The 11,818-nt window shown below is 44.7% G+C and overlaps 3 protein-coding genes across 5 annotated transcripts in view; 2 read left to right on the plus strand and 1 right to left on the minus strand.

The window, feature by feature from the left end:
- The first annotated feature begins 246 nt into the window (after window positions 1–246).
- On the plus strand, window positions 247–5,261 carry crkl (v-crk avian sarcoma virus CT10 oncogene homolog-like). Of its 2 annotated transcripts, XM_049739308.2 has the most exons (4): window positions 247–925; window positions 1,070–1,382; window positions 2,123–2,597; window positions 3,609–5,261. In XM_049739308.2, exons 2-4 carry the CDS (start codon window positions 1,072–1,074, stop codon window positions 3,741–3,743), a joined length of 921 nt encoding a protein of 306 aa, XP_049595265.1. In that variant the 5' UTR covers window positions 247–925; window positions 1,070–1,071; the 3' UTR covers window positions 3,744–5,261. The 2 variants fall into 2 exon arrangements, with proteins under 2 accessions (XP_049595265.1, XP_049595264.1); XM_049739307.2 differs by having other exon boundaries at window positions 248–1,382.
- Window positions 5,262–5,984: 723 nt separating this feature from the next.
- The window catches only part of LOC125980192 (syntaxin-2), a 45,521-nt gene continuing 39,687 nt past the window's right edge, over window positions 5,985–11,818 (plus strand). For both annotated transcript variants that reach the window (XM_049739309.2, XM_049739310.2), the window contains exon 1: window positions 5,985–6,197. In XM_049739309.2, coding sequence (XP_049595266.1) covers window positions 6,163–6,197 — 35 coding nt within the window. In that variant the 5' untranslated portion in view covers window positions 5,985–6,162. The remainder of the gene's footprint in view (window positions 6,198–11,818) is intronic.
- Window positions 7,741–9,865, minus strand: LOC137840876 (T-box-containing protein TBX6L-like). The gene is made up of 8 exons (XM_068652829.1): window positions 9,749–9,865; window positions 9,410–9,548; window positions 9,250–9,352; window positions 8,802–8,966; window positions 8,589–8,735; window positions 8,454–8,530; window positions 8,056–8,129; window positions 7,741–7,976 (listed from the first exon to the last, which is right to left on the minus strand). The coding sequence occupies exons 1-8, from the start codon at window positions 9,762–9,764 to the stop codon at window positions 7,741–7,743; spliced, it is 957 nt and encodes a 318-aa protein (XP_068508930.1). The 5' UTR covers window positions 9,765–9,865.

Consider the following 11,818-nt stretch of genomic DNA (forward strand, 5'->3'; position numbering starts at 1 on the left):
AATAGAATTGGAACTCGTTTATATTTTTCCAGCAGACTAAAATGAACCTAATAATATTTTTGGGGGTATGTTTTTTTTAAAAATATATCATTGCTGTGTCATGGCAATATGATTGACAGCTCACACCGGTGGTGTAGGGGCCATTCCAGCTTCGTCACCCGCCCACTCTCCCTCCCTCTCTCTCTCTCTTTCCTTCCTTCCCTCCCCCTCTTCTTTCCTTCCTCCGTTTCTCCCCCTGCGACTCCCACCTCCCCCTCCGGGCGTCAGTGACGTGCACTTTGAGAGTGGGACCTGCCCTCCCGTCGCCATTTTTTCGACTTGTACTCGCACTCTTCGGCGGCCGTGTCTAGGGCCGACGTGCGCGAAGAACATCGAAGTATTACGGAAACACGAGTCGGGAGGAATATTAGCCGCGCGCGCGTCACCGCTCCGGTGTCACGTGATGACGTGCACGCGCACAAGCAGAGCCGCCGTTGTGAAATCATCTCCAGTGTGAAGACGACGTGTGGCGGGCCGCCATTTTTCTCCTCCGCCGCCTCCAAAGTCCGCTCCGACTCGAGACTGGTTTTCGAGTAGGCCTTTCCGCGACGCGTGTGCCGAGGAGCTTCTGCTAAGTCATTTTCCCAGCGGCGACGTTGAGCCGACATGAGGAATTATCAGACGAACAACTGAGACCACTTCTGCACCACCCCTCCTCCTCTTCTCAGAACCAACACTGACCAGAGGAGATAAATTAACCCGACGAGAATCTTCGGTGTCTTCTCGGAAGGAGGAAGCAAAAGGGGAAGCTTCGTTCATCATTTGTTGCTTTGGGGTTTTTTGGTTTGTTTGGTCTTTCTTGATCGCTTCGACCGAGCCCGCTTTCCAAAGGAACCACAGCATGATCCGAAGTTGGCTCGGACCAGCCTGCTTGTGAGCTCGTCAGGTAATTTGCTGGGGGCGGGCGGGGGGTTCTCTGAAGATCGAAAACCTCCAACCTGCCCTACGACCCCCGATCTGCATTGATTAGTCCTATACCGAACCCATCTGGTTCTCACCTGCGGACTGAATTTAACTTATTTCCAATTAGAGATGTCCACTGCTCGCTTTGACTCATCTGATCGTTCGGCCTGGTATTTTGGACCCGTGTCCCGCCAAGAGGCACAGAATCGTTTACAAGGACAAAGACATGGCATGTTCCTGGTCCGAGACTCGTCCACCTGCCCCGGGGACTACGTGCTGTCGGTTTCCGAGAACTCCAAAGTGTCTCACTATATCATCAACTCTTTGCCCAGCAAGAGGTTCAAGATCGGAGACCAAGAGTTTGAGCACCTGGCTGCCCTCTTGGAGTTCTACAAAATCCACTACCTGGACACGACCACGCTGATAGAGCCGGCTCCCAGGTAAGGACGGTTACAAAGTACACACTGCCATGTAAGATTGCCTCCTCCAGATCGACGCCGTTATCTGGGTGGGCTATTTTTATCGGAAGTAACCTACTTTCAGTCAGACTGCAGACTGTTATGTCATGAAGGATCAAGATGGATCTGAAAATGGTGCACATGGCTGCACGACAACACACATGTGTTGCGCTAAGAGGAATTTATTATGTGGCTTGTTTTCATCAAAATAAGTATGAATAATGTTGAGATAATTGTCACTACATTGTGAAAGCAGCTGCGATAAACACTTTGAAACCTTACCTTGAAGCACCGCTTTTGTTCCTGTTAGCGTGTTATCGTCATTTTTTTTAATTTCCTCTTTGGCTTATCGTCACTGATAACATTGTGCCAAGCTGAGCGGTATGAACAATATGTAGCCCCTCTTTGTTGTCTCCCACCTTGTGGCGAATTTCCGACAGCCCAAATCGTCATGGAGATAAAATTATTAATATTTGAAGACATTTTTGCCAGAGGGGGTGGTTCGTCGGTGTTAGCTTAACAGTTAGCATGGATGCCGCATCTTCTATTCTCTCCTTGTCATACGATTAGCGCTTAGCAGCTCATAGCCGATACACATGGAGCAAGTTAGCTTAGCACGTAGCAGTCGGGAAAAACATGGAGGATGTCCGACTGATGTAAACACAAAAACCGTTTTCAGCGTTTGGAATTATAAAGCCTCCCTTTGTATCGTGGTCTCCAAGGTACCCAAGCACAGTGAGCGCTCCGATCCAGACCTTGGGCGGCCAAGAAGATAACCTGGAGTATGTTCGGACTCTATACGACTTCAAGGGTAGCGACGCCGAGGACCTTCCCTTCAACAAGGGCGAGATTCTCATCATCCTCGAGAAGCCCGAGGAACAGTGGTGGAGCGCCAAGAGCAAAGACGGCCGCGTGGGCATGATCCCCGTGCCCTACGTGGAGAAATTGGTACGACCCGCGCCCCATCCGGGCCAGCCCAACCTGAGTTCGCGCAACTCCAACAGCTACGGCATCCCCGAGCCCTCGCATGCCCTTGTCCACGCCTACGCCCAGCCCCAGACGCCGTCGCCGCTCCCCCCGGGCACGCCTGGAGCCGTCACCACGCTGCTGTCGTCCTTGCAGAACGGACCCGTCATGGCCAAAGCCATCCAGAAGCGAGTGCCCTGTGCCTACGACAAGACGGCTCTTGCTTTAGAGGTAACAAAAATAAAATGATTGAGTGTTAGGATGGCCGTAGCGGACCTCTGTAACGTGAATGAATGATGTCAGAAAAGTTCCAGGACTTGATTTGGTTTCTTCAGTGAAGGCAATGTTTTGAGCATCTGACAGTTCCTGCCTAAGAAAACATCCAAGCCTCACCCAGTTTGGCTTTGTAGGGGGAGGGGGGGGTCGTGAAGATGGCAGTGATGAGTTGAGTCAGAAAATGCAAATGGTTTCATTCTTACTCACGAGCGCTGTTGCGTATCACAGGAAAGAATTTGTAACCCCGAACGCGGCTTGCATCGCCGCATACATGTTGGAACGTGTCGCGTGATGCATAAGTTGCTCGTATCGCATGCATAGCGGCGAGATCCATCGGACCATCTTTGCGATTTCATTTGGAATTTGGCCGGCAGAGCACTTTTTTGGTTGAGTTGGCAGGTTCATTTTGTGAGGCGTTCAAGGAACCACCGTTGAAACATAAAGACTTACTCCTTTGAAAGATAAACGTGGCCTCGGGCTTGGTTATTGAGTGAACGTTGGCGTGTGTCTTTTGGCTTGCGTCAGAGATCTGAAAACGGGCTCACGCTACCCGAACGATGACGACGGAACGAAATCCTTAGCCAGCAATTTGATTTCATTAGTTTACCAAATGCATCATAGGATCCAAAATACATCCTTGTTGTCTGCAAAAGAGTCATTTTAGTCTTCAGCATTCATCACATTGTCATTTCCTGGCGTCGTTAAAAAAGAAAAAAAAGTCTTGTTCCAGACATTGTCTGATGTTCTTCAAGTGACATTTAAGCCCAAAGTCGAAATGGCGTCTCTTCACACGTGCTTCCGTGTGGCTTTTCTTTCGCTGTAATCCTGATCAAGACCAGATGGCGCAACCCCGGGCGGAGGTCGCGTTGGTGTCACGAACCCGTTCCGCCGTCTACTCAGTCATCAGCCAAAAACTGCTTTTTTATTTATTTATTTTTTAACTGCTCCTCATGCTTGCCTCCTCAGGTGGGCGACTTAGTCAAGGTGACACGGATGAACATCAACGGTCAGTGGGAAGGGGAGGTGAACGGACGCCGGGGTCTCTTCCCATTCACCCACGTGAAAATCCTCGACCCCCAGAACCCGGATGAGAGTGACTGACTGACCTAAGTGTCCGCCTCCTTGCCAGGACGTGAGTGCGCGTGCCCCTGTGTGCATTTCCTGCTTGGGGCTGTCCCGTGAGAAGATGCCCCGCCCCCTTCCCCTGGGCTCCCCCCCTCCTCCCACCGCTGTTGCAGACTGCTGCACGGCTTTGACTGTTGATCCAGCCAAACCTGAACCGCACTCCCCCCCTGACCAGAAGTTGTTCATACACCAGGGTTCCATCTCATACAATGTATGTTCAGCACATGACATGTTTTTAGTGTGTGTATGTTGTGATTATTTGTATAAAAAGTGGCGAGGGGGGGGGGAGCAGTGAATGAGGCGATGTCATATTTTCTCTCTGCAAGCGTTTAATTAAGCACACACACACACACACGACCGCCTAAGGAGTCGAGGCGTATCTGTCGCTAATCCCGATCTCCGCCGTCCGTGTCAATTTGTATGACTTGCGCCACCTGGGGCAAGAATTTGTTTCATTTGCGACGGACAGGATGTTTGTAGGCGGGGGTGTCTTGGCATATCTCCGAGCTAACCACGGCAAGCTTCCAACCGTAGCGGTGGCGGGGAACCTCGCGTACCAAACAGCCTGCAATCAAATTTGTAGAACTTTGCTCATAATATTTAATAAGCAGACATGGGATTGTTGTATTGGTTTTTTTGTTTGTTGTGAATCGAATATGGCCTTCAAGATGAGGACTAGAAACTAAAATGGTTCCTCAGCACTCCACTATAGCATGTGTGACATGACGTGGAGGTGCAGGTGAGAAACGCACACACGTCGGTCAGCCAATGAGAGCCCATAAATGCCTTGTTTCTGACGGAGAAAGATATTTTTTGTTGATGTTACGCAGACATGTCGATTTAGGATTTTAACAAGCTTTTTTTTTTTTTATGTTAAGCCTGCGCAGCGCTCCATCTCTTTATGCAAGCTGCCTCGTGTCAGTCGTGGAAATGTCGGTTCTATTTTAACTGTAGGAGCCCTCACACACTTGACATATCTGCTGTAAAAATAATAATAATTATGACCTGCCTCTTTGCTAGTTTTTTTTTTTGGGGGGGTCAGATGAGTTGCTGTGACTGATTTGAGCGACGCTGTTCAACAAAAGGGAAACGGGCCCCTCGGCCAAGGAGACGCTTGTGGCCACATGCTGCTTGATGTCGTTCATTTCCCCCCCCCCCCCCCTTCATTCTTATTTTGTCTTTTACAACCTCCCGGTCTTCACACTCGATCCAATCTACTAATTAAGCAATACATCCCCCCCCTCCGATTGTCAGTGAACCCTCCCTGAGGTGAACTTGTCGTGCTTCTGAGTTGTTTTTAATGGCATTAACAGTATTAGCGTGTCCCCGGACTCCTTGGATTTCAAGCCTGTCTTTTACTTAAGGATTAAGAATTGTGCCTTTTATTTTCTTATACCATTGACACTTGTTAATATTTCCCATGGTTAACACCCGTGCTGGTATTGACCCTTTATGTACAGAACAAGTAAATAAAATTTACATCTACTACCGAAAGCTTCTGGTGTGTTCTATAGCACTAATATGTGACAGTTCTGGTTTTTTTTTTGCTTTTTTTTATGGTTGTGCCCTAGAGAAAGGAAGCAATTAATGAATTTTAATGAAGTGCTAATAAAAGAAAGTCAGCTGACCCGCACAGCAGATGGAAAACTTTTCAAGGGCAGCGGCAAGCGCATGTTTGCTGTTTTTTTTTTTCCAACACCTAAATAATTTAGCATTCTGATTAATGTTGTGTTTGTGGCATATCTATCATTCTTTATCCTAAAACACCTAAAAAGTCATTTTGAAGCTGTCCTTGAAACATTGGAATTTAAGTATTATTGAAAAAGAGTAACAAAAGCACATGTCTATAAACAAACGGTTTAACAGTTTTTGCCAATGTGTATTTTGTTTTTGAAAGCCATTTTTCCTTATTTCAAACTAAAAAAATGCAACAAAATAACGTTCCTTTTTTGCCAATTTTTTTTTTTTTTTTTTCCTGGGTTGCCATCACCAATTGAGCATCGATTTTTGAAAAAAAAATCATTGGTCTTTCAATGCGTCAAACGTCAAGAAGCTACGCCGTGACTGGTTCAACTTACGACGGAACCTATTGGGGTGGGACGGGCGTATTTTTTACGGACAAGATGTTGATTGGCTGTTACGTACCTGTGACAGGGTGAACCTTTTGTCTATTGGCTTACGAGAGGTGTCAATCAAACACGGAAGGTTCGGCCTTAACTTTCGTATCTTGCATGGCGGCTAATCAGTGCCCATTCACGAAAGGTTCGATCCCGGATATGCAAAAAAAATGTGGATTGTTGTAAAGTTTGCAGCAGATATGCCTTTAATGGATGCAAGGACTACTGGAGAACTTTAACTGGACCTTTGGCAACGTAATGGGACTCTTTGATGGAGTATGACAGTTTCTTGGAACTTCATTAAGCTGAAATGGTGAGTTGCTTTTTTTGTTTGTTTGCAATTTGCTCGCTGAGCCTCCAGATCGAATTATATCTTAAAATGTTGGGCATTAGTCAAATCCCCAGAAGCACAGTTTTTTTCCAGAATACATTGTTTACACTAATGAAGATGCATAGAAAATAATATTATTTAATGTGTTTATTTTTATCGACTTTGCTGGTTGTTACCCGTGTTTTGAGTTGAACCCCAAAAAAGGGGGACAAACAAAAGCTCTAATGTGCTATAAAATCGATATATAGCGCTGTTCATTGATTGTTTTCTGCTGACGTCACGTGACTCACTTTGATTCAAGCAAGTCTGACCTCTTCTCGGGGCACTTTGTTTGAGTAAATGAAAGTACGGAGAAGTCGATACGAGCCTTTATACAGTCCATTAGCACCGCACCCTTTTCCCATCGCTTTTATTTAGCGTGTTTTCAATGCTTGTGTGTCATGCTCTGTGTTTTTGTTTGGTTTTAATTAGGAGTGGTCATATTTTCCTTCTACCCCATTTTCGTGTCGTTAGTGCCAGTTTACTGATGCTTTTTAATTGCGGCCAATTTTGAAACTAACATTATAAACTCTACATTATATACACCTTTTACTGTTTGCTAAAAACCTCTTTTTGAAGAAACATGTCGCGTGACTTTTATCCTCCTCGAAGGTTTCTAAATGTCCCAGTTACATGTGTTGTAAAATATTTACAGCCCAGACGGCTTGTGCCTTCTGTTGGGGAAGAAACTGTGCCAGTGCGCGTTGGTCATTCATCAGTCTGACAGTCTCCATCTTCCAGACGCTGCTGGAACGTGTCAGCTGTTAAGATTTTAAAGGTAGCTCGTCAAGATGCACGTCGTGTTCTTGAGATATTTAGCAACATGTCATCATGGCACTGTGTCCTCTTACACGACTGAGATTTATTCCATCAGGAGTCGTTTTTAGTGTTTGTGTTCGAGCAGTACTTTTTAAAACGGGACAAAATGGTTTCAGGTTATAGCAGATGAGTGTATGTACTTAATTTCTTGCCTTCATGTGTGTTAAATGAAGCTTCAAATTTGCTTCAAGAAACGTGTACTTTTTAACTCCTCTAGATGGCACTGTTGGGTTTTAATAAAAAGGATAAAGAAATAGCAAGTATGTGTACTTTCAGCCCAATATTGAACAGAGGAGTCTAAAAATACAACTGGTTCATGAAGCACATTTGAAGCTTCATTTTCACACGGTGTGATCGAAATAGACACACACTACAATAAAAACAAAACAATATATTATTTTAAAAAAAATCAAAATTTAACACTCAGGAAGACATCTCCAATAACACTGGTTCATTGAGAAGTTTCACCAGCGGGAGTAGGAGAAGAGCGGAAATTGACTCCAGTCGGCCATATTGCTGCTGTGCGGGTGGTAGCCATTTTGTTGGGCTCCATGTTCCACCGTGCCGAGTAGTTGCCCAGCATCCACATCATTGCTGGAGAACACAAGTCTGGAATACTCCACAGCCCTGGAGGACATATTTTCAATTTTCAGTCATGGATGACTTTTTATTGGTAGTTCATCATTCTTCCATCATACCTGTTGGGTTGATAGGCCACTGAGGCAGGCACCATCTGCTCCTCACAACTATACTCGTACTCATGAAGCTCCAGCGGCTCAGCCTGGAGAGACTCTGAGGGGTCCTGACTCCAGCTGGGAGGTGGAACCTTCACTGACTCTGCTCCTGCACCCTGGTGCTTCCCTGTTCCCTCTGACTGAGAAGAAGAGGGCGCCCTCTGAAGGCCTGTGAGAGAATTGCAGCTCGTGCCTATAATGACTCAAATCTCTTTTGCGCAACATCAAAATTGTTGTTGATTTTTTACCTGAAGGACTTTTGGAAGGTTTTTTTCTTTTTGGCGAGGATATTTTCTCGGGATGCCTTGTGCTTGAATGACATCTACGAACAAAAAAGACATTTTATTTGATCATCTCATACTGTGGGGGGCGAGTTTGGCAAAAAGGAAAGATACATTTTTGGTAACATGCCATAGCTTGTGTAGCTTGACTTTTATTAGGCCCTGGAAGAAAACTACTGTATTGAAAAGAGCTACAATTTTCCAGTTGCTGTCTGGAAACTTGTCTGTGCCTGGAAATGGCAGATTCATAGTGCAGGATGGAAAGTCTTCTGAATGTACATTTCACCTGCTTTTCTTTTTTCAAAGCGTTTTTGCACCATCTCAACATTGCCATTAATTTACAAAATAAATTTAATCACAGTTACCTTTTTCCTTGTGTGTGAGTGCCTCCCTCTCGGAATCCTTTGGCGAAAGGGTTGTGGTCTATCTTCAATTTGGTGATCTTGAAGAAATTAAACATGTTTTAAAGTCGGGTCAGGACCCCCCAGCAACGCCGCTACCTTAGCATTCTGATAAGCGGTGACTGCAGTGAAGGTCATTTCTGGGAAGGAGAAGGACTGGACGGGACCCCAGTGGACCGTGTAGGGACTCTCCGCTTGGATGACGTGAAACCTCGGGTAGTAGCGATGCATGGAGTGCAGGATGATCTAAAGACACCAAAATTTTATATGCAAACTGGACTCACAATGAAGGCAACCTCACGTGTGTCTCACGTGTCCATGCTGGTCCAGAGTATTGTTGGTGAGCTTCATCTTGAGGAAGGACAACGACTGCTTCATCCAGTGACCCCCTGGAGCTGGGGAGTCGGGGTGCGTGTAGGACCTAGCCGGAGGTTGAGGTTCTCCCTTCCCCGCCACCTCCCATACGTCCTTCTTCCACTGCAGAAAGACTCACATATTAAGCCCATATGATGTAGCCGTTCCAATATTTGTGCAGAGGACTTGTACTCTTGTTTTTGAAGCCCGTGCCTCTCTGGGCAAATGTGAGCTTTTTTGACGAGCCATTGGATGTATTGTCGCCTTTGCTGAATAGGATGCTAATTAATGGAGTCTCCAGCTGAGAGTGCACAAACAGGAAGCAACTAAAGGCTTTGAAATGCAGCCTGACGTCTGGAGGAAGGTTTTCTTTCAAACTCAAAGAATCCAAATAAATCAGTGTAACCTTATATTTGAAGTTGTCAGCGGGAATCATATCTATCAAGATGACGTATTTTGCAAATGGATGCAGGCCCGTCACGGTCACGCTGCAATGCGGAAACATCCTCCTGGAAGAAACGCTTCGGTCAGCTTTGAAAACGAAAACGGAAAGGGAATAAACTTACCTGCCGTGTTTTGTGATAATCATTTCAGTTCCGATGCGGTGAAAGGACTTCCAGAGATGAGCGTTCTCCAGAGTCATCCTGACATTTCCTTGCAGGAAGGAGTCGACGGTCGGGGGCAGTCTTGGATTCAATTTGGTGTCTGAATAGAATGAAATGACTATTTTTATCTATTTCTATAATTACAGCGGAAACAAAATGGTGTTCATGAATAAAAATAAAACCATTCATGATCATTTGAGAACAATAAAATAGTGCCAAAGTTAAAAATAATAAAACCCGATCTATCAATTTTTATTTTTCAAATCAAATATTATTCCCTACTAAGAAGTTGACACTTACCATAAATGTGTTGCATGCTTCCTCTAGAAGTTCCCAACAGTCAAAGTGTGGAGGGAAAGACTTTCTGATCTCTGTTGACCCTTGACCTTGATTGGTTATTCCAAAGAGGGAGGGACTATTATGGAGGGGGGGGGGGGGGGTCTCTTAAACTGCATTACAACCAAAAACCGATTCAGAGTATGTGAGACATAATTAGATGAAATATTACCTGCACTGGGAGAGCAAGACATTAATTATTCACTTCACCTTCTCGATGCCAAGGTGATGGGCAGAATTTTAAAGTCTTTGGTAGCCGGGCGATACGATCAAGGGGGTCTGGTGGGGTGTGGTTCTGGTGCAGACAAACAGGTCCCTTCCTGACTGCTTCACTTGCGTATTCCGAAGCAGGTTTGAGATTAAAGAGGTGATTGGAGTGGCTCACACAATGCCTCGAATCCCGGGAGGCCATTTGGCCCTGCAGCCCCCCCCCCCTCCCTTTTTTTTTTTTCTTCTACAGTTGATTTAAAAAAAAATTACAAGTTCTCAGGAAGGACTTCTCACTGTGACTACGGACATGTTGAAACATTGCTCCTCAGCTTGAGCCATGCTGACACTTGAAGGTGGAATCCAGAATGTTCCCGCCCGGGGCGACCTCAAGTGAAGCTTGTGTAAAAGCTAATGATCGCTCACTGCTCTGATTTTTGAGCTTCAGCCCGAGGAACATTTCGTAGCAGTGCCTTTTGATCGTCCCAAAAGAAATGTGGCATCTTTTCACTTCCCTGTCAAAAGTATTGGGTCACCTATGATTGAAATCTACAGTGACACGTTGTGTAATCTGCTTTATGTCCAGTAGAGGGCGACAAAAGCTTCAAAATACACACATGTGGACGTATTTGTGTTTCTTTGAGATAAAAATGACGCATTTTCATTTGTCAAATAACGTGATAATACCAATAATCGGGCTGCGCTGCTTTATTTTGAAGAAGTTCAGTGTTCAAGCGTTTATGACACCACAAGTTTATAACGCGTCAGTAGCGACAGCAGAAATAATCAGTTTGGCGCAGACGCCGAATATTTGACACATTTGACACGACCAACATCCATTTTCCAACTTTATGCTTCATGTTCACTATCCATTTCTTATCTCGCTGATTGATTGGTTCTGCTCAGCCCAAAGCAGCTCTGCACTAATGATGATGATGACACGCTGTTCAAGAAGAAGAAGAAGAAAAAAAGACAATTTTCATAGATTTATATATCAGCCAGTCAAATTGCCATAGGATCATTAATCCTGTCATGTTTGATTTTTTTTTTCTTCTTTTTACTCTGCTGTGGTCATTACGTGTCCCCGTTTCCTTATTTCTACTTATTTTACACGCGCACATCTCTAATTTCCAAACGAGCCTCTTTGCAATGACTTGTCGCCATTTTTAATACCATACAATAATACGGTATAATTTCCTCATGAATTGAGGTCAACGTGATCCAAATAAGGTTTGAAAGTTGGATATAAAAAAAAAAATAGGAATAATCATTTTTCAGGCTATTAATTGCTTCCTCATCTGTCAGCTGTCTCTGCAGAAGATGACATTTAATTTCCTTCACTTGTCTTCTCTCGCAAATGTTTGTTTACCATGTTTATCTCAGCCTCATTTTTCACTCTTACGAGTGAGTCGGTCACTGTCAGTGCTTTTTGTTTTTGTGTAAATTCTTCCAGGAAAAATTACTCCTCGAAAGTAAAGCAAATTTTATATATATATACGTATATATTTTTTTTTTCCATGAAAGCAACATTTGTATAGAATCACATCAACTTTGTTCATAAGAAACAACTGAACTCTTTCCGATCATGGTACCAAGAATTGACAGCGTCTGATTTGTTTCCCTTAAGAAACACTCTGCTGTACACTCAGGAATGATCCCTCTGCCAGTAAGTCTGCTAGTAAAGCACCTTCTGAGTGTGTGTGTGTGTGTGTGTGTGTGTGTGTGTGTGTGTGTGTGTGTGTGTGTGTGTCGATTGACAAGATGTGCTCTGCATGCAAGATGAAAATACATCTGACAAAATCTGATAAAGAAAAACCTGCCAGTTGG

Source organism: Syngnathus scovelli, chromosome 13 (assembly GCF_024217435.2).
Source record: "Syngnathus scovelli strain Florida chromosome 13, RoL_Ssco_1.2, whole genome shotgun sequence".
Taxonomy (NCBI): Eukaryota; Metazoa; Chordata; class Actinopteri; order Syngnathiformes; family Syngnathidae; genus Syngnathus; species Syngnathus scovelli.